The sequence below is a fragment of the Lepisosteus oculatus genome, chromosome 9 (genome assembly GCF_040954835.1).
Source record: "Lepisosteus oculatus isolate fLepOcu1 chromosome 9, fLepOcu1.hap2, whole genome shotgun sequence".
Classification (NCBI taxonomy): Eukaryota; Metazoa; Chordata; class Actinopteri; order Semionotiformes; family Lepisosteidae; genus Lepisosteus; species Lepisosteus oculatus.
Genome location: NC_090704.1, coordinates 46,598,744 through 46,624,052, shown reverse-complemented (window position 1 = coordinate 46,624,052; position 25,309 = coordinate 46,598,744). Strand labels below are relative to the sequence as shown.

Here is a 25,309-nt window from a genome sequence, read left to right as displayed (position 1 = left end):
ACGGCTTTTCTCCTCTTCCCAAAACACTGTAATTCTCTAATTGCAAAGCTGCGCTGTGTTGTGTGAACCCTGAAAGCCAAGAGGAATGCATTGAGGCACCTACTTTTCTCAAGTTCTGTAGGAGACGGCGAGCCTTTGTGCTCGTGTTTCCTCTGATATGTTAATTACGGCTTACTTTCCCTGTCAGCATTCGTACTGCTTCGCCGCCAGACAGTGCCTGGAAGTGCTGAGACACAGAGCCTGCTGCTGGCCCAGTGCCTCTCCTGTCCACGGCGCAGAAGCAGTGTGGTGGCCTCTGTTGCCCGAAACCGTCCGCCTGCCTCAGGGTCTCGGATAACGGACCTCACTTCCAGTTTTGTTTTTACAAATTGGCAGGTCTTGATGAGAAAGCCGACATGGAATTCCAGAATGTTCCTGAAAACCTTTATTTAAAAAAAAAAGCAACAATTGAATCACTGCGGCATTGAATCCTCCGGAGCTGGCAAAGCAGCTCATTGGACCACCAGCGCGCGCGCTCAGAGCCCGGCCCCCCGCCCCAGTCCCCTGCGCACCCTGTTGCGCACACCGGGCGCCCAGCATGAGCAGGACCCTGTGTCGGAACGAGGTGTTTACAGGGCTCAGCTCACAGGCGCCTCAGACTGGCACGAGCCCCTCCAGTCTTCTCATGCTGCAGCACTGGAGGCCTGGTGTGGAGAGAGGAGGCCGGCCTGCGGTCCTCCAGCGCCCAGCCTGTCCCACAGGGGACTGATCCCGCGGGGCTGCACCAGCTCTCATCCACACCGTCCCTGCTTCTGCCCCTGACCTCTGTCCGAGCTCTCAGGTGAAGAGGCCCTCAGTCCAACAGCATCCGGCCCCAGGCAGAGGGGCTCTGGGTGATCATTCGGATGACTGGTCTCTGCTGGGGCTCTCATGCAAGTGTGTGTGTGGGGCGGTGAAAAGTCCTCTCTCCCCCAATCTCTTGTTAGAGGCACCTGTGTTTACAGCAACCTGAATCAATGTTCTTTTAAAAGCTTGTTAGAAAGAAACTAACCTTCCAAGTAATACTGTGCGTGCCAATAGGTGGGTGCCTCAGTGCATTTCACAACAATGCAAGTCACGGTTTCATCTGGCTTTTACATCTCAAGCTTTGCAGTGGAAAGAGTTTCTTGTCAGTTGAGAACTGATGCAATTTATTTACTTTAATGCAGAAATGTACAAGCAAAAAGCAAAAAACAAATGGAGTGTCTTCTCCAAAGCGCTGTGCTGCCGGCTGTCCAGGGACGTGGCTCTGCAGCTTTCGGAAGTCATCTCCTCTGGAGCTGCCTGTTCCCGGGTCTCACTGACAGACGAAAAGGAAAAGACATTCTCCTGCCTTCCTGCAGGAGCCCAGTCTTAGATTTAAAAAAAGACTTTTTTTCCCTTTACACCTCCCACACAACCCAGTTCACATGGAATAATGCAGGAGCCCCTCTCTTGCTGAGTCTTGCCAGCTCGTCATTCACAGAGAAGCTTCGGGCTCAGTTTCCCAGCTGGCAGGAGTGATAATTAAGAGCCCAGCCACCCCGAAACACGTGACGTACTGGTGTTGACATCGTTCACATTTAGGGCTTGGTTGATTCTCACTCGGGCCTCAAACTATTTCAAAGACTTGTACACAGACAAAGAGAGAGAGGGTAGGAGGCACAAGCTGGCTGATTATTCAAAACCGTCTGAATTCCTCGAGTTGCCATCGAACACTGGCAGTGATTTTCTAGCTGCGTACTTCTCAGTGTTTTGACATCATGTTGAATTTGTAGCTGTCCTGTAAACAGGCAGCAGCTATTACTGATGATCCCAGGCCAGTGCGACACCCAGGAGACCCACTGCAGTATTAATGAATGCCTTCCACTTTGTCAAAGGAGAAACACGCTTGTAACAACAAGAAACAAAAAAACAAGGAAGATTTGTTTTAAGTCCTTGTTTTCTGAATATCATTCCTAGTGATTAGTACCTTGTGTGGCTTTGGGATTTTTCGTCTGGTACCTTTAGGGCTTTATGTAAAGATGCCTTCTGCTCAGAAAGATTCAAACAGCGTCCTGATTGTGAGGTGGCATTTCTCTGTGCAGCTAGGTGGTCACTCTGATAGTGCAGCGTTTTTCTCCTGCAAATTCCCACAGTCTAGTTGCATTAATGCAGTAAAAACTGCTGCGGACCTTCCTTGTTCTTTGGTCCTTGTAAAGATCTTACTTTTATGTGGTATACCATGTATACAGCGTTACTGCTTTTCAGGTCGGCTGAATTTTATTTCACACACCAAAATGGTGTGACTGTTACTTTTCCATGTTTTATTTACTGTACTTCCTTTGAGAAAAACCTGCTGCAGTTTGCCATTTGTCACCTCAGTTGAAATGTGATATTTCTAAATAGGGAAAATTTAAACGAGCTGGCATCTGCTGGAGTGTCCTGCGCCTGCAGTGCTGTGTTTCTCTGAAGAGACTCAGTGCCTCTGTAGAGCAGGGTAGTGCAATGCGCAGTCTTGGACTGCACCTGCTGGGGGCTGCGTTATGATAAAGCTCACCTGCTTGGATTCGTTGCCTGTTATATGGAAAATCCATTGTGCAGGGAAAGCTGAGTGGAAACTCTGGCCAGAAAAAACATTTCAAGTTTATGGTTGGGGATGGGGGGATGATTTTGCCCCTTTCTGTACTACTCCCCTTTTGGAAATTACAGGAGGATGGATTTGGTCACCCCATACAAAGGTCAAGGCCTTTGAAGTGTTTTTGTGCAACGAAGGGGGGATTTTCCAAGCTGCGCCTCGTCCCGCCAGAGATGAGTCTGGGAAGCACTGCTCTGTGCATAATGATCTTGGGGTTCTTGTTCCATTGTGCCTCTGTCGGCTGCCGCCAGCTGTCGAGGGCTAAACTGAGCCCCACTGAGCAGTCGGTCCGGCCCAGTGGCTCCTGGGAGTGAACACGGATCTGGAAGCTCCTGCCTGGGCTGGGAAGTCCGCAACATCCAGCTCTGAGATCCGATCTTCTGCAATGAAGGCCACATTATTTTTAAGGTCCATTATGAGGTTGCCTGTGCAGGAAGACTAGACAACTGGACTGTCGGGTGTTAAAAGAGGACGACACCTTTCCGTTGAGTTTTTCTGGGGCAATGCCCTCTCAGTCTGTGGCTTCGTCTGCTCTGACGATTCCTGTTTCTGCAGGCCAGATGGTGGCCTTAAAATCCTTCAGAAGGCGACCTTTTTAGATCCATACCCCCACCAGTCCCTTAGCGATTAAAATGTTTCAATCCCCTCCAGTTGGTGGGTTTTTTCCCCACTTGCTAAGATCATTAGTGAATGGAGCAGAGGTCGCGCAGGGGCGGCTGAATTCAGAACCAAACAGGATGACCTCTTGACTTGAACGCCAAGTGTTCCTGAAGTGTTCTAGAGATCATTATTGTGATGCATTTCAGCAACAAAAGTCCGAGTCGCTGCCTTGTTAAGGTGAAATAATCGTTGATATTTTTTGGCCAATGCTGTGACATGGTGATTGGCGCTGTATCAGCATGCTTCTGTGTGGAGCCTGCATGGCGCCGCCAGGCTACACAGGTCTTCTCTAGTTTCCTCCCACCGTTGAAGACGCGCCAGCTAGATTAATTGACATCTTGAAATCGACCCCTGCGTGTGTGCGTGCCCTGTGAGGGTGTGAGGGGGTGTCCTGTCCTGTGGCCGCTGTCTGTCTGACTTGGGTCCCTCTCACAGCCACCCTGAATTGAACTAAATGGGCAGCTGGTTGGATGGTTGATTCTAATAGTAGTACAACTCACGGCTGCAGCATCAGACCTAATAGTGCAATTAGAAGCCTTTCCCACAGGTGGCTTTAATTAAGGAGGTTACGAACGAGAGGAGGCCGTTTAGATCATCTAGCTTGTTTGATTGCTAGTAGCTACAACCTGAGGGTCTTGTCCAGCCATTTTCTAGCTTGTCCTTCTGATTAAATGCATTACAGTGTGGCAGAATATAAGGCAGTTGCTCCCCTTGCTCCTCCTAAACTTGTTTTTGTCCCGCTGCCGCCCCCTGCGGCCACCTCCCACTCAGCCTCTCTCTTCCTCTCCCGTCCTGCCTGCGGGCCGTGTTGGTGAGAGTTTGCATCTGTTGGTTCACATGTGTTCATCTAGAGAGCCAATTAATTAACCTCCAGTCCCCAAGCTGCTGGCAGCTGCCCGACCAACTACCATTTGCATAAAGCCAGAGGGCAGCACAGTAGTTCCTTTGATTAATTCCCCGTCTTCGCCCAATCGACGCCCTGTGAGTAATGTGGCATTTCAGATCTCCAGCCTTCGTGTCCCGAGGGGCGGGCAGAGCACCCCAGCAGTCTGGCTTGTCAGGTGCTGTTGGCGTCTTTAACACTTCCCAGGACGTGGGCTTGCGACACCCCTGTTGTTTAAGCAATGAATTCAAAAGCATGTCCTTGTTTTTCGTTCTGTGAAGGGAGGTTTCCAATGCAAAGGTGTCCCCTGAAAGCAAAAGAGATCCAGCCGGGAAAAGCAGTAGAATTGTCCAGTGGGGCCAATCTGAGCTGAACTGGACCCTGTTTTTGTGAATAAAGTGGGGACCCAGTGGACTGCTCAATGTCTTCTGGGCTCTGCAGAGGAAGGGTGATCGATCGGCCTCCTGCAGGTGATCCAGTCCTCCTGCAGGTGATCCAGTCCTCCTGTCGGTGATCCAGTCCTCCTGCAGGTGATCCCGTCTGGTTAACGAACGCTTATTGGGAAAAGTGAATGTGGAGCTGGAGTAGGGTTTCCCAGCCCTGGTGACCTCGGAGTGACTGGTTTCCAGTCCAGCTCAACCTCTGTTAATCCTGTAATTGAACCAATGATTTGAGAAATTAGGGCTTTTATTAATTGGATTCTGCTCCTGAAAAGGGTGAGCTTATTTAAGTTACTCATGAATTGGAGTGAAACATGGGGACATTTACAGAGCTGAAAGGAATCCCAAAAGCTCTAATTAATTTAATAAATGAATTAATCATTCAGCCTGGAGTTTGGTGGAATAACCAGGAGCTCAGCTGGACCAAAATCCAGCAGAGACTGGAGTCTCCAGCACCAGGATTGGGAATCCCTGATCTAGACGATCTGGATGCAACATCATTCCAATGGCTGCTTGTTCAAGGCTCCTGGAAGAAACAAGGCACAGCCTTTCCGAAATCTCCCTGTGATTTCTTTCCAAGTACTGCCAGCAGGGTGCAGACTCAGGCAGGGGGGCAGATTGGCAGATTCATACAGAAAATGCAAAGAAATAAAAAGACCCTTTAATGCACGGAAATGTGGGCAGACCCAGGCGATGAACTGTGACACGATCAGCTGTAGGTTCGGTTGGTTTCAAAAGGACCTTGGCTTGTCATCTCATCTCGGGGACGAAGCAGGCTGAACAGAGACAGTCTGGTATAGGTGCTTCAGCAGTGGGTCTGTCTCAGACCAGAGTCTTGATTGCAATCTTGCTGAAAATCCATCTCTCTTTATCATGGGACTGGCAAAGCATGGCCCAGAGGAGTCCATTCATAATTGGAGAAGTGTGTTCAATCTGTCTGCCTGCCTTTCATTTATTTTGTGGTATTATTATTCTTAACTGTACAGTTCCAGGCACCTGATGGGTTTGTACAGTATGTCACTTTGGATAAAAGCATCTGCCACAGGAATAAATGTCAATGTGAAATCAAGCTCTGCGTACCTCTCCAATGTAAAAGTACAGGAGCTCTACTGAGAGGACTCTGTGTACTCCGGATTAAATTACTCTGACCTATAAGGCATGAAATGTGAGGGAGTTCGGAAACCCACACAGTGATGGCATTATTATTCATGGGCTTGATGCTCTCATCCAAAGCGCCTGACATTTATACAGCTGGGCGTTTCACTGGAGCAATCTGAGCGCAGCGCTCTGCTTACCTTGTACGGTACCTTGAGCTGCTTTCTCACAACCGGGTGAAAACAGGAAACCAGACGCAGGGAAGCTCATGGACATGCCTTTTCTTTTCAAGGCAACGTCTGCCCACATTTAGAAAGCCCTTTCTTTCAAAAAACAACATGATGTGGATAGAATGATAGGAGTGCTGTTTGGGGTTGCAGACTAAATTGCATACGATTCTTTTTTTTTTTAGAAGAAAGTCTCGAATGTATTCTTTGGGAAAAGAGTAAAGGAAACTCGGCACACCCCCCAGCCGCCCTGCGGTTTGATTTTCCGTCCCGATCTCCTGAGTTATGGAGCTGGAGTCACTCCCCAGGGGCATCGTGGACCAAGGGGAGGCCGTGGAGATGTCTTGCAGACTGGAAGAGCTGGCTGGCCGGTGTGCTTGATGAACGCGAGTGTGGCGCGTTCGAGATCGAGGAGGAGGATGAATCAGAGACCCACAGTATCAGCGGCGGTCTCGCGATCAGGCAGTGCCGTCTGTCCCTAAAAATTCTCCCTTTTAAATGTTCGAATCGTCCTCCTCTACTGAAGGGGATCTACTTTCTAAAAAGCAAAGCAGCGAGTCTTAAAATGTAAAACGTGCAAATCTGAATTATGCAACTTTAAGATTTGTGTAGGTGGAAAATTGTAAATTGTATCTGTGTTTAAACAGTCCGGAAGCTCAAAACAATAGTACATACTTGCTCATTTTGATAATTTGTTAGCACAATTCCTCCTGAAGTGCCAGAACATTCTTCTAGAAACCATAATACATGTCATACAAACCCCATGAATTCAGCTGAACTGAACTGAATTGTAAAGCAAAGAGACATTTTGGAGAAACATCCCTTGACATGAATATTTTATGTAGGTTCATTTTGCTAACTTGACTGCAATATTCTTAACTGACCAAGATGCTAAGGTGGTCATCTTATAATTAATTCATGCTGGGTGATTAGACTGCATTTTGAAGGTGCCTGATCTCTGCGGACGTTCGTTTTCTCCTGTAGAAACAGTGTTCCTGACTTGCTTTGAAACTAAGCCCCGTGAAAGGTGGGCAGGTGGGGGCTTTACTCTTAAATCTGCTACAGCTTTGCACTTCACTTCTTGATAATCCCTAGGCTGATCAGGCCAGGTGTGTCTTCGCTAAAGGAAGCGATCTGGGAAGAGGTCATATGAAAAACACGAGCTCGGCTGGGTAGGTTGCTGGGATGCCCTGTGATTCCCAGATTTGGGAGGAATGTCACTGTACGAAGGGTCTGAGCAGCGATCTGAGGGCGGGGCTCACACACTCTCCCTTTACACCCCTCCAGTAGCCCTCTGGTAGTGTTGCAGGGAGCCTGTCCTCACTGTCCCTGGTGATCAGTCTGTGATGCAGGGTGAACTGTGTTTTGCATGTGTCCCAGTGGAACAGAGTCCTCCAGATCTGAAACAGGAGCCTCACGTGGATTGAAACCCACTGGCCACAGGATGCATTTGTTTGCATGTGCAGTGAAAAAAAAATGATGCATTTTATTTCAGTCAAAAACAGCTTGGGGGGAATGAAGCTATCAGGAGAAATTGCACACGTCGTTAGACGTGGCTGTCAGCCCAGCAACTCACGCAGATGAAAAAGTTGAATTCCTTCCCCCTAGTTTTGCCACATTCATCAGTGTGTTTTTTTAGTTTGCATTACCCTGCCTGTCTGTGATGTTACCATGATTTCACTGTGCTTTATTACCATGGCATACCACAGCAAGTCACTGGTCTGTTTTTAATTTTGTAGGGGTACTAAATGTCAGCCTTTTGGTCATTGGATAACATGCGAGTGTGTTTTTACACCTTGAGACAGTCTGTTAGTCACCCTCGGTGAAATGTTAACCATGTTGTCTTAAAAAACTGACCTTTGAGCTCTGCGTGTGTGAGAAATGATGCCTCTTCATGATCATCAGTGTTCTGAGGATCATCAGCGTGATACGCACGTCATCTAGAGGAGGGAGCAGTGGAATGAACTGAGTCAGCGTTCTCTCTCTGTGCAATATCCCCGCCCTGAAGATCTGTAACCCTTGTCTGACAGACTGTAAGGATTCGGTTCTGTAGGTGAGCTCCCTGAAACCGTATTTCTGCTGTGCTGGGGTAGGTAAGAGGGGAGAGTGATGTCGTTATTCTCAGAGAGGTTCGTTCAGGACTGCTTGCAGGTTGAATATGCTTTTTTAACTAAAGCACTAGAACATGAGTTAACTTTTTTAACAGCTGCAAGTTTTTGTCATGTCTTTGCTGTTGATCCTTGGGAATTCTCTTTGCTTGCCCAATTACAGTTCGCTCAAAAGCGTGTCCAGTTTCTGACGTCCGTGAAAGGGTTTTAGACTACCTTTCCATTATTCTTCAGTTGAGGTTGTTTAGACACGAAGCACAGTGTGGGATGATTTGTGCCAATGCGATGTGCCCAACACTGCCCCCACTGGAATTCGATCTTGGCTCCTCCGTCAGCACGAATTCCGCTGCTCCAGGGATCCAGGTCCCGTGGGAGACCAGGGAGACTCCAGTGTAATGCAGTTTCCAAGGGGGTGATGTCTCCTTCCATAACAGGCTCAGAACCAATGAGCCAGCTTCATCCACGCCTGTCATCAGCATCTGTAATCCTCCAGCTCTCCTGCTCCACAGCAGCTTCTGTCTCTGATGGCTCTTTTGGTGAGTGTGAGGCTATGACACGTCCCGCTGCCGGTGTGCAGAGAGCTCAGCCCAGGGGCAGTGCAGTGTGGGAGGGCTGAAGGACCTTACCAACCAGCAGGAATACAGGCAGCGTAAGAGGCGCATCCTCGCCTTCCACCAGCGTTCTGGGATGAGCTGGCGCGACGATCATTCAAGTGAATGTGGAGTGTCTCTCTGTGGAGAGTCACCAAGAGGGGCTGTGGGGACTCGGGGAAAGACAGCTCTGCCCCACCGCAGCAGCACGTAATGGGCTCTTTCGCACCTCGTGAACTGTTGACCTGAATTGCTTAGTACTTAGTGCTTAGAAGAAATATGAGAATTAAGAGCACACTTGCGGCTCTCTCTCAAATATCTGAAAGATCTCTCTTGTTGTCGCTCCAGAGCTGTCGTTCTCTTTGTCCGGTTCTAAAGCGGCCTTAAAAAAACAAAAGACAATCAGACAAAAGACACAAGGCGCCGCAGTGGGCTTGGCAGCGGCGGTCCTGCTGAGGAGGGCGCGATTTGCATGAGAAAGCAGAGGAGCAGGGCTGAGCAGGACGGTCAGGCTGCCTGCAGGCCAGTGGGAACAAGGCGACCAGGGCCAGAGGATATCCTGGGACACCCAGCAGGGGGCTGGCCGATAATGGGCCGTCCTCGCCAGCCCACGGGCACAGCTGTGCCAGCCTCAGCACATAATCCCATCCCTGCAACCAAGCTGTTCCTGTGGGAAAGTAGACTTGCAGAGTGAGGCCTCGTATCAGACTTTTTATCTGCACATTATTCTTTTTTTCTATGAGGCAACACAAATCCGAGCTTCGGCCAGTGCCAGCGTGCAGGTGTAGAGTGGCTTGAAAATTTTAAACCTAAAGTTGTCTGAGAGGTCATTCGACTGAGCTGCAGAGCAAACCGAACTGAGATCTGGTTCCAAGCGGGGCTCTTGTGTGTGTAGGTAGCCGACTCCGTTCAAACCCTCTAAATGAAACAGGAATTCTTACTGTTGTAAGCTTATGTCCCGCGTTATTGTTGTCTTATTCAGTTACACAGTTTAAAATATTTTTGAGTTATACAGAATTCTCTATTTCAGTTTGTAGATAGGTTTCCTTTAATATACCTTTCTGTGTTTTCTGACTGGTTACAGGATAACATGACTAGGGAAAAAGGGAGAGATCAGGAAGAGAGAGAGTTGAGAACGCAGCAGGTGTCGATGTGACTGGTCAGAGATAAACTGTACGAAAAATATCCTTCATCCACCATCGCACAAACCCTACAGCCACACTGTCATTTATTCTCTCTTGTAGCCCTTCGAGATCCTGCTGTAGCTTGAATCTGATGAGTGAAAAAGACAAATACTGTGTGCATCAGTATTCCAAAACATGCCCTTTGTTAAAAAAGAAAATTTGGAAAGTGCCACAGTGCAGGAACAGAGGAAAAAAGAAGAGCAGACCCACAGACTGATCTGTGACTAACTGAAGGAAATATGGAGAGTCTACCCTTCCTGTAGTTTGTAATTAGATGCACTGATTATTGCGGTGTCTTGGGACGCCGTCCTGAACTAAGAACAACTGAACTGAGCAATAGGTACCAGGGCTGCAGTACACGCAGCACGTAACCCGTGTTCATGTAATGAAGGAGATAGGGAAGTCTGTGGTTGCGGAACAAGCCTTCAGAAGCTGTTAGTCCTGTCGTGGAATGGATAGAAAGGGAATTGTGTGTGAAGTAACTGTGAAGCAACGGTGCTGTTGGAGAGGCTTGCCTGCTTACACACAGCCTTTGTGTCCCTAGGCTCAAGGTGCTTGTGGAAATGAAATATCGCCCCGTGAGCTTTTTGTTTAAAAAAAAAATGCTTTCTCTCTCAGTTTGAGTTCCAGAGCGGGATTGGGTTTATCTTCGAGTCAGCACATGCAGGAGCTGTCAGTGGATTCTCTTTCTCTCCCAACGCTAAAACCGGTTCAGGACGCAGAGCCTGTCTGCCGATGGCCGGTCCCTGGCCGCGTGCTGATCGAAGCACTATTCTTGCTCTGGCAGGAGGGAGGCAGGCAGGCGGAGGGAATCGCAGTGATGGAGGTGGCGGTGGGGTCTTTCTGTAAATCCTGTTTGTGTCAGTGAGATCTGGGGTGGGGGGGGCAGCAGGGGAAGGGGGGGGGCTGTTTTCCAGTCCTGCGGATGGGAATGTAGGGTAGCAGGAGACCCCACAAGACAAAATATGCACGGTTAGTTTCCCAGTAGGGGTGAGTCAATGGCTGTTCGCTAATCTCCCCACAAATGTCATTTTCCATATGAATATGTCTGATTCAGAATGGGCACAAAGGGCCCGAGAGAGGGGATCACTGGCATTCTCATCAGGCCTTTGTCTTGGCGACCAGGCGGCGTGGCCGATCAGAGGGCCCCAGTTACGGAAACCCCTGTCCCGAGGTCACGGAGCGCTGGCGAGGTCCGCTGGCACAGCAGCTCGTTAATATCAATTTGTACCTCTTCTGCGGCATCAAACGGCTCCAGGGAAGCAGAACGCGGGCGGGGGAGGGCGAGGGGGAGCATCTGCTGTCGGGGGAGGGATGCCTGGAGAGGGACTGCTCCCGGACTGAGGCTCAGCGCGGCTCGTGGCGAAGCACAGCGGCTTGACTAAGCTCCGTAAACAAGACGTATCAACATGTTTAATTTCCTTTTTTATTTTGAAAGGAGGTGGCTCTGTTTACTCACAATTACGCAGTGCTCAACAGCCGACCTGCCTCTGCGGAGAAGTCTGCTCCTTCAGATTTTCAGGTTTCTTTTTTCGGTTTTCGGTTATTTCAGCACAGGCTGGGGTCTTGTTGAAACTTTTTCTTCTGCCAGAATGTCACTTTTTACCCTTCACATGTCAAAAAAATATCCTGCCTCCGTTCCTCGGAGGATGTCTAGTTTAATCTATTTTCAGAAACATAGATTAAAGGGTAATCATAGCTATACACAGCTGGCAGTGATGGAGGGGGAGCTGTCCGAGTTCTGTGGAAGTTTGGGGTTAGTCTGCACCCCATTACTCATGGTTCAGGGGTGATATTATGCCCATTACTACTTCGCTCACAGGTGTGTGTGTGGGGTCACACTGCCAGTCCCAGTCCAGGTCTAGTTGTCCAGTGCCAGGATTTTGAGTGAATCACTTCCATTCTCTCTCAAACTGACCCTGGCTTAGACGTTTACAAAAGGCAGCGTTCGTGTGTACATGAGTTTCAAGAGCCTTGTGGCACATTGCCGGCGTGTGCTGTGCTATCTACACAAAATATAGCCAAGGTTGTTCCTGTCCAGCTGCTTTCTCAAACTTGTCGTGAGAAAACAGGACTATGATACCTTTGATGAAAAGTTTTTTGCAGTACTTGTGGGGTTTGGTGTGATGCATCGTGCACTTTTTAATATATGCTCTATTTTAAAAAAAAACATGGAAACCCTTGTGTAATTATCCCGAGACTCCTCAAAGGGTCCTTGGTGTTGAGTGTGGTATGGAGCGGATATCGTCAGGGTGAGCAGGTGCTACTCCAGGCTTCACCTGTGTGTGAATAGTGTGCAGCACTGGATGGCTGCGGTTCCCCAGGATGGGATTCCTGCGTTTTAGAGTAAAAGCCTCAACGCCCCCCTCCATGCACACAATGAGCCTGCTCAGCCAGACCGTGGAAAATACGTCACTGCGGTGTGGAATTTGCATAATGGAAATTAGCGACCAGGCCGAATTATTTTCTCAGTTATTTCTGTGGCAGGACACCTCTGAACAACAACCTTCTCCCCTTCTGTTGTGCACAGAGCAGTCTTTCAGTTTCTTGATGAAACTCACATCCGGCTTCTCCTGCGATGCTGTTGTGTCGGGTCTTACACGAGCTCCCCTCCTGGGCAGGTTCTGTCGGTGCCGGGCGAGAGACCCGTGGGGCGGGGGATAATCGGAGGGAAGGGATTGAGGAAACCGTGCATGAAATTGCTGTTAGTAGCTTATTGTTCACAGTTCTCCCTCTCCTCATCCCAGGCAGTTAGCCTGTTGACTGTACAATGTTCATCGGAGTATGAAGGCCCACTTTGGGGAAAGGGGGGGGGGGAATTTAGCAATTAAGCTGGCTGGGGAGGGCTGGACGGGGGATCTGGGTCGAGCGGGGGGGAGGAGGGGGGGTGTTTGTGCCAGTATTACAGCAGGAGGTCAAGGCTGCTCTGTTGCACTTTGCTGCAGCCTCTTTCTGTGATGAGAACTGAGGCAAACGGCCTGCCACCAGTGCTTGGCACGCACTGAGCATGAAGAGCGCCGCGGATCGCAGGCTCTCCAGGGAGGAACTCGTTGACATTCTCCAGGAAAAGGTCAGTGGATCGCGGAGGTCACTCTCTGTGTGTGATCCGTACTCCGCGCTTACCGTGCCGGGCCGCTGTGCGACTCCGAGTCCGTGGTCCGAGTGCCGAGAAATACACCCCTCCACATGGCAGGGATGAAGAGCTGCAGGCTGGGGTTCAGAGGTCTTCTGGATTTCATCCATTACTCTCGCTAATTCCTGATACTCCTCCGCAATAAGGGGGATGTTTGGCTGATTGATGCAGGACTACTTCAGATCTCAGTATTACAGAGGTAGGAAAATAACTTTTGGCAGCTAAAGGCTAAACATTTAAGATGGAAATATTCAGCAGATTCAGCGTTCTGATTTGGGCTGTAACAAGGGCTCAGCAGGCGGCGGTCTGGTGTTTACTGCTGCTTCTGAAGGCAGCATGTGGAGGTAATGTGTTTTCTGGCTGTGAGGCTGCAAGATATTTTCTTGCCTGCCAAGGACAGCGACGATACGTGCTCTGTCCTCCTTTCTGTACAGTGCAGTGGTCCACGCAGACTGTCTGGTCTGCAAGGGAAGACCTGTAGGGAGGTTTACAGTGGGACGTCCCGGCACAAAACAGGCCGAGGAGAGACAGAGTGCGAGACTGGGAACGGGCAGCAGTGCGGGCCAGGATCGTCCCAGGATGGCACAACAGAAGATTAGATTTATTAGCCATATACAATTTCTTGTATAAGGAATTTGTTGGATTCCTCTACGAACCGGCAACCTTCCAGCCACAGGTGCAGGTCCTGAGCCCCAGAGCCACCGCCCTGCCAGACGGTGAGGAGCTGGGGGTGTCGTGTGGTGTGTGCGGGGGGGTCCGGGCGATGCTAGGGCCCGAGAGGACTGGCTGCTGCTCGTGTTCGGGTGGGAAGAGCTGGGGAGCGCCTGCGCCGTGCCCACCAGAGTGGAGCCCCGTCTCTGTCCGGCCGGGATTCAGGCAGAGACGCACGTCCCAGCGGGGGTGCCAGTGCCCCAGTAAGCACCGCTTGTGATCACGTCTTTCAAAGTCGACATTGCCTTTTTTCCCTCAGCATTGTTTTGTTTTTAACCTTTTAAACCGCTAAACCGTAAAATGTGACCTTTCAGCCTTCTCCGTGAAGTTCTTCACGAAACAGATTAGTCTAGAAAAGAAGTGCTTCCTGTTTCTCCCTTCGTGTTGAAACTTTTGTGATAGTGTGATAATTCCAGTCCCTGTTATTCAGGAAAGGCCTATAGGTCTGCTATCAGATGGCATTTTTCAGTTTTGCATTGATTAAATTCACCTGTAAAGGAACATAGCATAAGCTTTGGAAGCTCTTAATTTCTGCCAATACCCTTAGCAGTTCGCATTTGTCCTGTCAGACTGCACTAATGCTCTAACCTTATACTAAACCTATTAGCCTACAAAAAGCAAATCCGGTCGACAAGAAACCCCAGTTTTCTTAGGATTTGTTGTCTTAGCTGGAAAAGTATCTTGGTAGAAACCAAGTTGTTGCACAGATTGTTTTTGAAAAAGCCTGCACAGGGTCTTTGTGAAAACTCCAGTGTCGCTTGGTGTTGGCGGTGCCTGCTGTTATGTGCCAAGAGTATCGCCACCCTGATTCAGAACAGCTCAAGATCTCACCGGCTGAGCACAGCGCTGCAGCTCAAGTCACGCGTCCAGATTCTGGTGTGTCACCCATTGATCACCTGAAACCAGGGTTCTTTCACTTAAAGCAAAAATGGGCAATTACAGTCCTCTAAGGTATGGAGTTCTGCATGTTTCAGAAACCTATTAACACTGAAAGGAGCAGGTGATCCTACTTTGTCTGCAAATAATCCATTCAATTAGGTAATGAAGAAGCAGAATTCATCTCTGATCTAAGATAATCAAGCATTGCTGGGAAGATGTACTTTAAATTGGCTCCCAGTATCTGAATGTATTAACCGTGCTCAATTGTTTTTAAATATTATACATGTCAGTGATGACTCTTCTAGACTCATGGATTCATCCTCTTAAATGGTCAAGTGATAGTTTGGTTGTTCCAGTAAGTCAATTCTTTTAAGATCCTACATAAGCATTCAGGAGAAAAATCACTTAGAAACAAAAATACTTGTATAAGCTTAAAAGTTTGTGAAAATAAATGCATTGTGTGAAAGTGCAGACAGCATTACAGTAAACAGGGGGCAAACCAGATCTTTGGGAGAGAAAGGCAGGGAACCAGGTTTGTACCTTGGTGACCAATCAGCACCTGTTCTGGCCCTTCTCTTAGGCTCCCTGGGTGAAAAGCCTTTGTTTTCAGGTACAGTGCAGCTCATAAATCCAGATAAAAAAACATCGACTTTAGCTTCTACTAACTCTGGACTGTTGGAAAAGTATGTATAATGCAGTTAGATTAGACCTCTTGATACAGTGTCAGTTCCACGTGTCTGCCTGTGCTGGTGCACTCCACATATACTAGCAGGCTTGAAGTACCCAGGTGTGGGACCCTGCAGTCACAAAGCCTGGAGCGGCTCAGCCGGCGGCGTGGTCTTCTTCCCCGATTGCGCGTGTGGGGGCGAACCCCGGCTAGCCCCCCCGTCACAGCCCGCGTCTCTCCCGCCCCTGCAGTTCGACCCGGAGAACTCGGGCTACATCAGCACGGAGCGGTTCCGCAGCCTGCTGGCGGCCCACGGCTCGGAGCTCGACCCGCACAAGCTGGAGGTGCTGCTGGCGCTGGCGGACAGCAACGCGGACGGGCGGGTCTGCTACCAGGACTTCGTCAACCTGGTGAGGCTCTGGAGAGGCTGGGCCGGGCTGGGCCGGGCTGGGCTGGGCCGGGCCGAACTGGACTGGACTGGACTGGACTGGGCTGGCCTGGATTGCACCAGACTGGGTCGGGATGGATTAGACTGGACTGGACCGAGATGGGCTGCACTAGGCTGGGCGGTGCGTACTGCGTTGGACTGGGCTGGACTGGGCTGGGCTGGCCTGGATTGCACCAGACTGGGTCGGGATGGACTGGACTGGGCTGAGATGGGCTGCACTGGGCTGGGCTGGGGTGTACTGCGTTGGACTGGGCTTGGGTGAACTGGGCTGGACTTGGCTGGAAATGTGCAGTACTGTCACTCTTGCTCTTTACTCAATTGCTTTGATGCTTCGATGATGCAGCGCAGTAAAGGCTCATAAAGTGTGTGTGTGTGTGTGTGTGTGTGTGTGTGTGTGTGTGTTGACCGGGGAGCTGTAGGTCTCGAAAGTATTTACTGCAGTGTTTCACAATGCTGTCGGTGTCTAGAGTTTTGAAAAAAATGATGTGAAACCGCGGGAGAGAAAAATGAAAGCAGTTAGAGTGCAGTGCTGAGGGAACGTGGTGAAAGCTTAAACCCCTGTGGCAAACATTCCTACTGGTTGTCCTGGCGTCCCGTGAGGGACCCGGGGCGACTGCTGGATCCCAGCGCTCCGGGGGAGCCGTGCTTGCAGGAGGGGAGGGCGTTCGGAATCCCGGCGCTGCCTCAGACTGAGGCGCAGTGCGAACACGCTGCCGCTGTGTGGGGGGCGGACGCCTCAGCCCGGCGAGCCCCAGCTCCGTTCCTGGACGGGACGAGCCGGGTCACAGGCTGCGGCTGGGAGTGGGATTGAAGAATGAGAAGCATGTGCTGGGACTGGGACGCTATTGTCCCGGCCAGGAGGCCTGTGGCTGTCGGACGCACCCCCACAGCGGGAGGGGGGCTCTGGGAGTTTACGCGCTCCCTCAGTCTCTCCCTCCACCGTGCTGCAGTTCCGTGAAGCTGTCACTCCGGTAGCCAGTCACTACTGCTGCGGGAAATACCTGGGGCTGCGCTTGCCCTCCTGGTCAGCTGTTCAGAAAGGCTGGGAACAAGAGGTCGGACTGCCGGCTCTATTGCTTCTCCAAGGGTAACGCAAATGTCCCAAAAAATATTTAAAAAGCAAAAGGGCAAAACTTCGTGAAGGAAATTCACCGGAAGCTGAGGAGAGACTACACTGCCAAACTAAAATCGCCCCTTCTGCAAGCTGTACTTTTATATGAGACGAGTGCATTTGGCCGGGTGGCATGGTGGTGCAGTGGTGAGCATTGCTGCCTCTGAGCTCTGGAGCCCTGGGTTCAATTCCAGACCGGGGCTGCTGTCTGTGTGGAGTTTGTATGTTCCCCACGTGTTCACATGGCGCTCTGTTTCCTCCTACAGTCCACAGACATGCTGGTGGGTTCATTGGGTTCTGGGCCCTGGTGTGACTGTGTGTGTCTGTTTCTGTCTGCCCTCCGATGGACTGGCGTCCCGGCCAGGGTGTGCCCTGCCACCCGCCCATTGCTGGCTGGGACAGGCTCCGGCCCCCCTCTGGCCCTGAATAGGAAGGAGTGGTTAGAAATAGGAGGGATGGATGGAGTACCTTTGGCCAGTGTGTGCATGCTTGGGAACAGCTGTTCACCGTTCACATACAGGAGCTCAACTGATCACTGAACCTTCGTTGATAACGTAACTGGTTAATGAAGCTTTCTCGTTCTAAAAACATGTTCAATTTGATTGCTCAAATAGATATTTGTAGAGTATCTCGAGACGAATGCACGTGACGCTGACTTCTGTCGTGCTTGCCGAGAGCTGGTGACAGACACCCCGCTGCAGATTCCCGAACCCCTCTCCTCAGCTCTCCGCCTCGGAGATCAGGAAGAAAGATGGACTCGGGGGAGAAAGACTGAGGAGAGACAAACGGCACAGATCTTGCAAAGCTGCTGCTTCGTGTGTTCATGACAAATTAGGGGCTGTAAATGATTTTTAATGAAAAATTAAAAAGTAATAACGTTGTCGAGTTTAATTAGAACGGCTAATGACTAGGCTCTGTAAATACTGAAATGGCAGAGCTGAAGCAAATGGAAACAAAACTGTAGCCAGAATGATCAGAAAGTCTTTCCTGAACTAACGGGCGAAAGAAAAACTGGGGACAGTCTGTCTCCCCCAGAACCCCAAACCCCTGAAAAGATTCCTGCCCTGTCTGTCATTTTACCATCTCAGGACTGTGGATTTCCTGACAGGCAGCTTCCTACTGTGGTCACAACCAATACAGGAAAGGGGCGTCCCTTTAAGTGTTCCTTTGTCCAGTTCTGTTACCCAGTTTAAGACGTATCAAGGCTATAAGTGATGAAACAGGATGTCTGCTTTTCACTGAGCCTCACAACCACTGAGTCTTCGGCCTCATCAGTCACTCGAGTACAGTTTAGAGCAGCCCAGATCCCTGCTCCCCGATCCCAGAGCCTGTGTGAGCTGTCCAGTCCAGTCCTGCACCCTGCCAGCAGAGACACCATGTGCTCGTGCATTTATTGTCACCAGCTGTCGAGTGAGACACCTCGAGTGCTCAACAGAGCAGAGACGAATGTGCAATGAGAGGAGCTGCGGCTCTGTGATTAACAATGATTAAAAAACTGACGATCATCTTTTCAAAAGGGTTTTTAAAAAGGGTCAGGAACCCTGCCTGAGCTGTATCAATTTGTGTTCCTTCAGTATTCTTTGTGGACCCTTCATGGAGATTGTAGTATTTGAGTTTTAGCTCATTGAAATAAACTTTCCCTCGCAGCATTGTTTAATGTAAGAATAATAAAATACAACCTAGATTTGTTGTTATGGAGGACGGTCGGGATTCTAGGAATGTCCTGTGAGGTCTGTGGTTGCTAAGCGACCAGCAAGACACTCTGCAGATTCCTCCCGCTGGCGCAGGGATTCCTTGGTGCTGGTCGCCAAGCAGATGTCTGCGGGTCAGAGGGAGGCTGCAGCCGGGGCGCACAATGACCGCCGGCCCGCGGGAACACGCTCCCTCCTTCCCCCTGCCCGTACGACAGACCATAACCTCTCGGCCATCTCCTCTCCTCTCCTTCCACACCAGTGCAGGAAAATCAGGAGCTGCGGAGGCAGCCTGAAGGCTCCAGCCCTCAGATCCATTAACCTCCAAACAGGCAGAAGGTCTTAAAAAACATTTCCCTCTTTGTCCGCTGCTGCCGATTTCATGGATGGGTCCCCCAGTAGCCGCACGCCTGAATGATTTTCTCCTGGACGGGCCTGGCGTCCTCGTGCCCCGTGACCTGTCCCGTACTCTTCCCCCTGTCGCCCCCCAGATGAGCAACAAGAGGTCCAACAGCTTCCGCCGCGCCATCCTGCAGGGCAGCCGCCAGCTGCAGGGGCGCCCCCTGCTGGAGGAGCCGGGGCTCAGCGCCTCGCAGCGCCTCGTCCGCCACATCGCCCACGAGACGCTGCCCCGCGAGCTCGACCGCAAGTGGTACTACGACAACTACACCTGCTGCCCGCCGCCCTGGCTGATCCTCGCCATCACCATCGCGGAGGTGAGCGCGTGGTCCGGCGCTGTCCGGACCGGACCGCCCGGGATTCGCTCGGAGTGGCCGTCAGTGCCCGGCGGCTCCTGCAGAGCAGGGCACACGGGACCATGTGGAAGAGGTACTGGGGGGGCAGCGTGAAGCTTTTAAACTTGCGAACAAGGAGCCTGCTGGAACTGGACTATAAGATACGCTTTTTTAAAAAGTAGTTTTCTGTACAAGTTATACCAGCTGACTTCATACCTGACAGCCAATAGGAAATTAAGAGTAATGGGCATGAAGGGAAAGCATCAGGGCTCTAATTGCACAAGAGTTTTGCACCATTTCCGGTTCCATGGCTGGCAAGCTTTTAGTTTGGCTGTGCTGCATAAGCAGAAAAGGCATGTTTTATTCCACGAGCCGGTGTTGCTTTTCTGACTGCAGGCGTTATCCCCTGACCAGGCGACAAGCCTGAAATACTGCGCCGCTGGCTCTGCTTTGTAGGTGTGCTGACTCTGCCCCTCTGCCCCGCAGGTGGCAGTGTTCGTGTACTACGGGGTCTTGCTGGATCGCTGGGTGCTCCAGGTCTCCCACCCCCTGTTCCTGAAGGGGGCGCTAGTGTACCACCCCCAGTTGCGGGCGCAGGCCTGGCGCTACCTCAGCTACATCTTCATGCACGCAGGGTAGGTGTCTCTGCTGGAGCCCTCCCTCCCTGTCCTGGAATTCCTGAGCAAACCGGCTGAGCTTTCGCCTTCATGGGGGCTCCCTCATGTTCAGCTGCACTGGATCGTCCTCTGCAGCGGTTTACTGCGTCAGTCAGCTGATCAAACCCTGTCTGGCCAGTGTGCTGAGATCTGGGGCTCTGTCCACATGCTGCCTGTAACACACACCCTCTCTCGGTTAAGCCTGCATTCCACCCTGCCCCATGGCATCGAAAAACTGTTAAAATTGTTGTTGTGCTAGAGGGTTTAATTTTTTGTTGTTCTTGAATTGATAAAAAAAAAAGACGAACAGGAACAATCCTGCTCTGTAATCCTCCCTGTAAACAAGCTCAAGTTTCCTGTCTGCTGTTCAACTAAACAGAAACAACCTCCTGTCGCGACTTCTGCTGGGAGAAACAAATGCTTTCATACTGCATCATGGCTGCAGCAGAAATAGTCCTGCATAGCTCGTTAGAGCCCGTTTAATCCTGAGGATTGTTGGGGAGCTGAAGAAACAGCAAAGACACAACCGAGGAAACGGGAAAGACCACACTTCTGTTCAATTGGTCTAGCTTATTTTTCCATATGAACTTTGGTAAGAAACTAGTTTTGATTTGAAAATAGTTTCCATTGTTGCTGGCTGTATCAGCGAGCAGAGGAAGGCGAAATGGATTTCTGTCTTCAAATAGCTGCAGAGTAAAGAATGTTTCTACCCAGCAGTTACAAGACAGGAGCCTCTCCCAGGAGCCCTTAACGCGTTGTACAAAGGGAGCCATTGCAATACAGCGGGGGGCAGTTCCTCAGGGGTCTCTTCCACACTGAGAAATAAATGGGCTCTGCTATCGCAGATGCAACTTTATTGTGCTTCCTGCTGTGGAAAACAGTGGCGATACTGAACTGAGAGTGAAAAATCAATATTCATTATCTGTGGAGGTGGAACAGTAGCTCTTTGAAAACCTAACCCCTATACACTCAGATTCCCCTCACTTCAGACTTTGTTCCAAGCACTTTGTTCTTCTTTTTTATTATCATTGTTATGCGATGCCCATTAAACCTTTGTCCCCCTGAGAATATGTGGGCTAGCCGCAGCTGGAGTGTAAAAGGCTTCGCTAGTCCACGCAGGGTCTCTGCTCATCCCCAGTCCTCCTGCTGCCAGGCCGCTCACTCTGAGACGTTGCCAGCCTGCGGTTTTATTCCACCTGCCATCCATGCTTCTCGTGCTCAGGGTGCAGGTGTGGCCCAGCCTCCCTGTTAGTGGAATAAGAGCCCTACAGTCATGTGCAGCAGTTTGTGACTGCTGGTAAATGCTTTCTGGGTCCCGTGACTGATGCACGGTGCTTGGGCTGGAGCTTCTGGCCACTGTCCTGAGCTGCAGGGAGGAGGTGGGAGCTCCGCTAATTGCAGTTTCTCTGTCCCAGGATAGAACACCTGGGTCTGAACGTGACTCTGCAGCTGCTGGTGGGCGTCCCGCTGGAGATGGTGCACGGGGCTCTGAGGATCGGCTTTGTGTACCTCTGTGGGGCCCTGGCAGGTAGGGCTCCGACGGGCCCCCCCGGCCACACTCGTTCCCATGACGGAGAAGAAGGAGCAGGGCCACAGTGAACGTGCATCGACCGCCTTGCAGTTCAGTGCTCAGTTCAGGTCACTCTGCACTTATCTGGCTATTATCTCCGCTGGTCCTGTCCCACGAAGGCACTGTGTTTCCCCACACCCCCATGTGCTTTTATCACGGTTCACTGCAGTACACTTTCAGAAACAGGCAACATAAGGCTTTTGTGTGAACGCAAGGAAACCAGAAATGGTTGATTAGGACCACTTGACTTCACTCCTTAGGCCATTTAAAAAGGTCCAGTAATGGTTTTAACGGTTAAACTTTCAGGAGCCCATCCGTGCAAGACTGGGTTCTGCAGTCTTGTGATATATTGCTGTAGACGTCCAAACATCTGCTGTTTGAAAAGCATTTGGTGAAAATCTCCCTGCTGGCGGGTTCATGATACGCCAGTTTATTTTCCCCAGTGGGGCAGCATGGGGCCGGAGGTCTGCTGGAGCCGACACCTTAGTCTTGAACAGGTGGTCCAGAGTTACTGCCTTTCTGAATTCCCCTTCCTGGATTTTGATGAAGATCTTTTATGCTGATGATGCATGGAAATGCACGGCGTGCCATCTTATTTTCTAACTTCAAATCACTAGATTTCTGCCATGTGTCCACCCCTTGTAACCGGAGGTTTCCGAGTAGCAAGACGTGGTCCTGTATATTCTCATTAGGTCAGGAGGCTTTAGGGAGAAGCGGACAGATTAATTTCCCAAACGACATTACCCACGGATGTAATTCAGCTCTGCAGAGTCAGGGACAGGAGGGGTGTTCCCTGTGCACAGCTCTTATCTGACGCGAGATCAGCTAGCTGTCTGCCGGAGGCCTGGGTCACTGTTAATCATGCGCAGGCAGTTTGTAATGAAAGGGGGTTCGTTGTAAAGCAAAGCGCTCTATGTGTGGGCAGTATAATGAGAGCCTCAGTCCCAGAGCACAGCCCTGCTGCCTGTTATCACATGCTCTCGCCCTGCCTTCAGTTTTCCCCGCTCACAGTGCATGGGCGCCCAGCTAACGAGAGCCCTGATTTTCCCTGTGTCTGACGAGCACAGACCTGCCACCCTCAGCAGGTCCCCAGCCGAGGGAGAGCTGTGCTCTGCGAGCCCCAGGGGTATGACGTCACCTTCCTTACATCCCTGCTCCTCTCTCCGGGGCTGCAGGAGTGCCTGGCTTGTTTGCCGTAGTTTTTCCTGACCGGAGGGCGGGATCAGTCGGAGATTCCCCTCGAGTCCCTCACGCTGGGTATCCCTGTTCTGTCAATATGGGCGCGGAGGCTGCAGGGCCACAGCCGCACAGCCGCCAGGGAGACGAGGGGCAGCGTGGGCCAGGGACCAGGGCAGGGGTGTCCAGCTGGGGTCCCTGTTCGGGAACGTCCCTCTCTCCCTCGGGAGCTCTCTGGGCTTTAACGAGATATCGATCCACCTCCTGGCAGCACTGGCTGGTTCCAAGATTATTTCTTTACGACTTTAGAACCCCTTAAAGCGATGCCTATAGAGCCTTCCAGGAAGCCTTCTAAGTCCAGAGAGAGGTTTAGGAGCATGCATTCTTCAGACAAAGAGCTTGTAGGGCAGGTAGATGGAGTGAATCCCATTCAGAGTGAGCTGGTCAATGTGGCTGGGCTCTCTCTAGTATTGTGGAGGTACAGACGAAGCTACGCCAGCCTTGCTGTTGGTGCTGACTCTGTGGACGCCTCTGGTTTCTGCCACTGGACAGGATTCTCAGATATTTCATTATTTAGCATAGTCTAAATAAGACCTAGGAGGCCTTAATGGCTCCCTCTCATACGAAACGTTTCTTCTGATCTGAAATCCTTCAGTCCGCCCGAGAGATACGGTCTCCCTTGCCTAGTAGTGCTGTTCTCAAGTTTGTATTTCTGTTTTCTGTCAGTTTCAGAACTTGCCTGGTTGTGCAGCTGTGTGCCTGGACATATTTCAGCTCCTGTAAAACTAAAACAATGACCTGTAGCTCCTTGTGGCCAGCTTGTTGTCTGTGGGGGTAGAAGGGATGTCAAGGTTAACATTCGTATTTGGTTAATGAACCAAACAAAAAGAGCTCCATCTGGAGGCCCGAGACAGGGTTTATTGGAGAGGTTTTGCAGGCTGTTGAAAGACCCTCCTCAGAGCTGATTTTGCTCTGTCCAGAGGTCTGCTGGGTGAAAAGGTGATCATTCTCAGTGAGGCTTTATTTCTGAGGGGCTGTTTGTGTTCTGAGCAGCTGTGAGGTGTTTGCACCTCTGTGCGGTGTGGCGGGGGTGTCTGGGGAGGATTAGAGTGGTTGACATCTGTGCCTAACGACTGGATAATGACTCCAGTCAGACATTTTAATCTCTCTGCAGAGGCTGGTTTCTGTGAGGGCACCCCTCAATATCCCTGATGGTTATCTCCTTGATGTGACGTTTGGGTGATTCTGTCGTGTTTAGAATTGTTAATCAGGAAATAAAAAGGTCAGATACTGGCAATCATAGGTACATTGCTCTTCGTGTAACTTTGAAACTAGTTTAACATCTTGTGCTCTGTGGCATGCTCAAAGCAAGCCAGTTAGCTCTGCTTTTTTTTGTAAATCTCAATTCCAGTATTTGAAATGTCGGTTTTGTCACTGAAAATGGGGAGCAGACCAGACAATTAACAATTTGGGGGTCCCATAGGTACTGTATAAGGAGCAGCCAACCCCCCTTGGTGAGGTGAAGACATTACTGCTGTGTGCCTTGTGTCTCTCCTTTTGATCGAAACAGAATTTACAGCTGTACCCAGGGGAAAAGCCATTGATTATGTGACCACGAATGAGTATTGAACCTCCAAGACTGGGATTTACTGTCATTTTTAATGCACTGCCAACACATCTCTCCTGCACCGGTCCCTCCTCACACCGAGAGGCCTCCTCAGCAGTATTTCATGCAGCTTAAGGGTTTTGAAACAAACAAGTGTGTCAGCTGTAGACTTTCCCAATTACATTTGTTTGATATGAATCTGGTAGGAAGCTATCTGAATTGCCAGTGGAACTGGCCCGTCCTGGCAGTCAGCGGTGAGCGCTCACACCACTGTGAGAGACGCCTCCCTGGCCTTTTAGTGCCCAAAGCTAGCTGAGGAGCTTCCATGCGGGATCCTGTCTCCCCTCAGGGAGAGCAGGGCTGCGATCCCTTCGCATGGGCAAACTGACACTGACGAAGGCAGCAGAGCCGTGACGCTGGAGGTCACTGAGCCCGCGAGAGGCCCTGGGAAGTTGTGACAAGAGAACTAAATTCCCCCCCGCGGGGAGACCTGTCCGCGGGCGGGGCCGGGTGTTGGGGTGCCTCGCCCCGTGTTGGAGCTGGTGCTTTGGGTGCCCTGCTGTGACCTGACCTGACCTGACCACGCTGCTCCCGCAGGCTCCCTCGCGGTGTCGGTGGCGGACATGACGGCGCCGGCGGTGGGGTCATCCGCAGGGGTCTACGCCCTGGTGTCTGCACATCTGGCCAACATCGTCATGGTAACAGCTCCGGGGCTGGGCGGTGGGGTGAAGACTGTGCCAAATATTATTGGCACCCTCGCGCCATTTCAGAGTCGAACAGGCCGCCCTCACTCTCGGCTTCTGACAAATTATTCTTAGGGGAGAATGTGTTCCCCAAGAGTGTGCTGGCTTTCTGGGTCGGCTGAGAATGAGGTGTGAATGAGCTGTCTGTCTTCCCCTTTCTCCTTAGAACTGGTCGGGGATGAAGTGCCAATTCAAGCTCTTTCGGATAGGAATGGCGCTGGTGTGGAGTGAGTATGCTGGGCCATTTCTTTTGTTTATATAGAAGGAATGATTTCTTGGGTTATACGCGCCGTCACATACAGTGACTCTCCAGGCAGCAGTTATGAAGGAGGCGTCGGGCTCCCTGAACGTTGAAACCACTCTTAATTCCCCTTTGTCAGGCT

At 50.8% G+C, this 25,309-nt stretch overlaps 1 protein-coding gene across 7 annotated transcripts in view; it reads left to right on the top strand.

Moving 5' to 3' along the window:
- The window catches only part of rhbdl3 (rhomboid, veinlet-like 3 (Drosophila)), a 33,992-nt gene that overhangs the window by 5,483 nt on the left and 3,200 nt on the right, over window positions 1-25,309 (top strand). For 4 of the 7 annotated variants that reach the window (XM_069194652.1, XM_069194649.1, XM_069194651.1 and 1 more), the window contains 6 exons: window positions 15,443-15,601; window positions 18,933-19,157; window positions 19,662-19,810; window positions 21,252-21,359; window positions 24,781-24,881; window positions 25,093-25,153. In XM_069194652.1, coding sequence (XP_069050753.1) covers window positions 15,443-15,601; window positions 18,933-19,157; window positions 19,662-19,810; window positions 21,252-21,359; window positions 24,781-24,881; window positions 25,093-25,153 — 803 coding nt within the window. Of the gene's footprint in view, window positions 1-12,715; window positions 12,872-15,442; window positions 15,602-18,932; window positions 19,158-19,661; window positions 19,811-21,246; window positions 21,360-24,780; window positions 24,882-25,092; window positions 25,154-25,309 lie in introns of those variants that run through there. The other 3 variants (XM_069194654.1, XM_069194653.1, XM_015356457.2) reach the window with 3 other exon arrangements.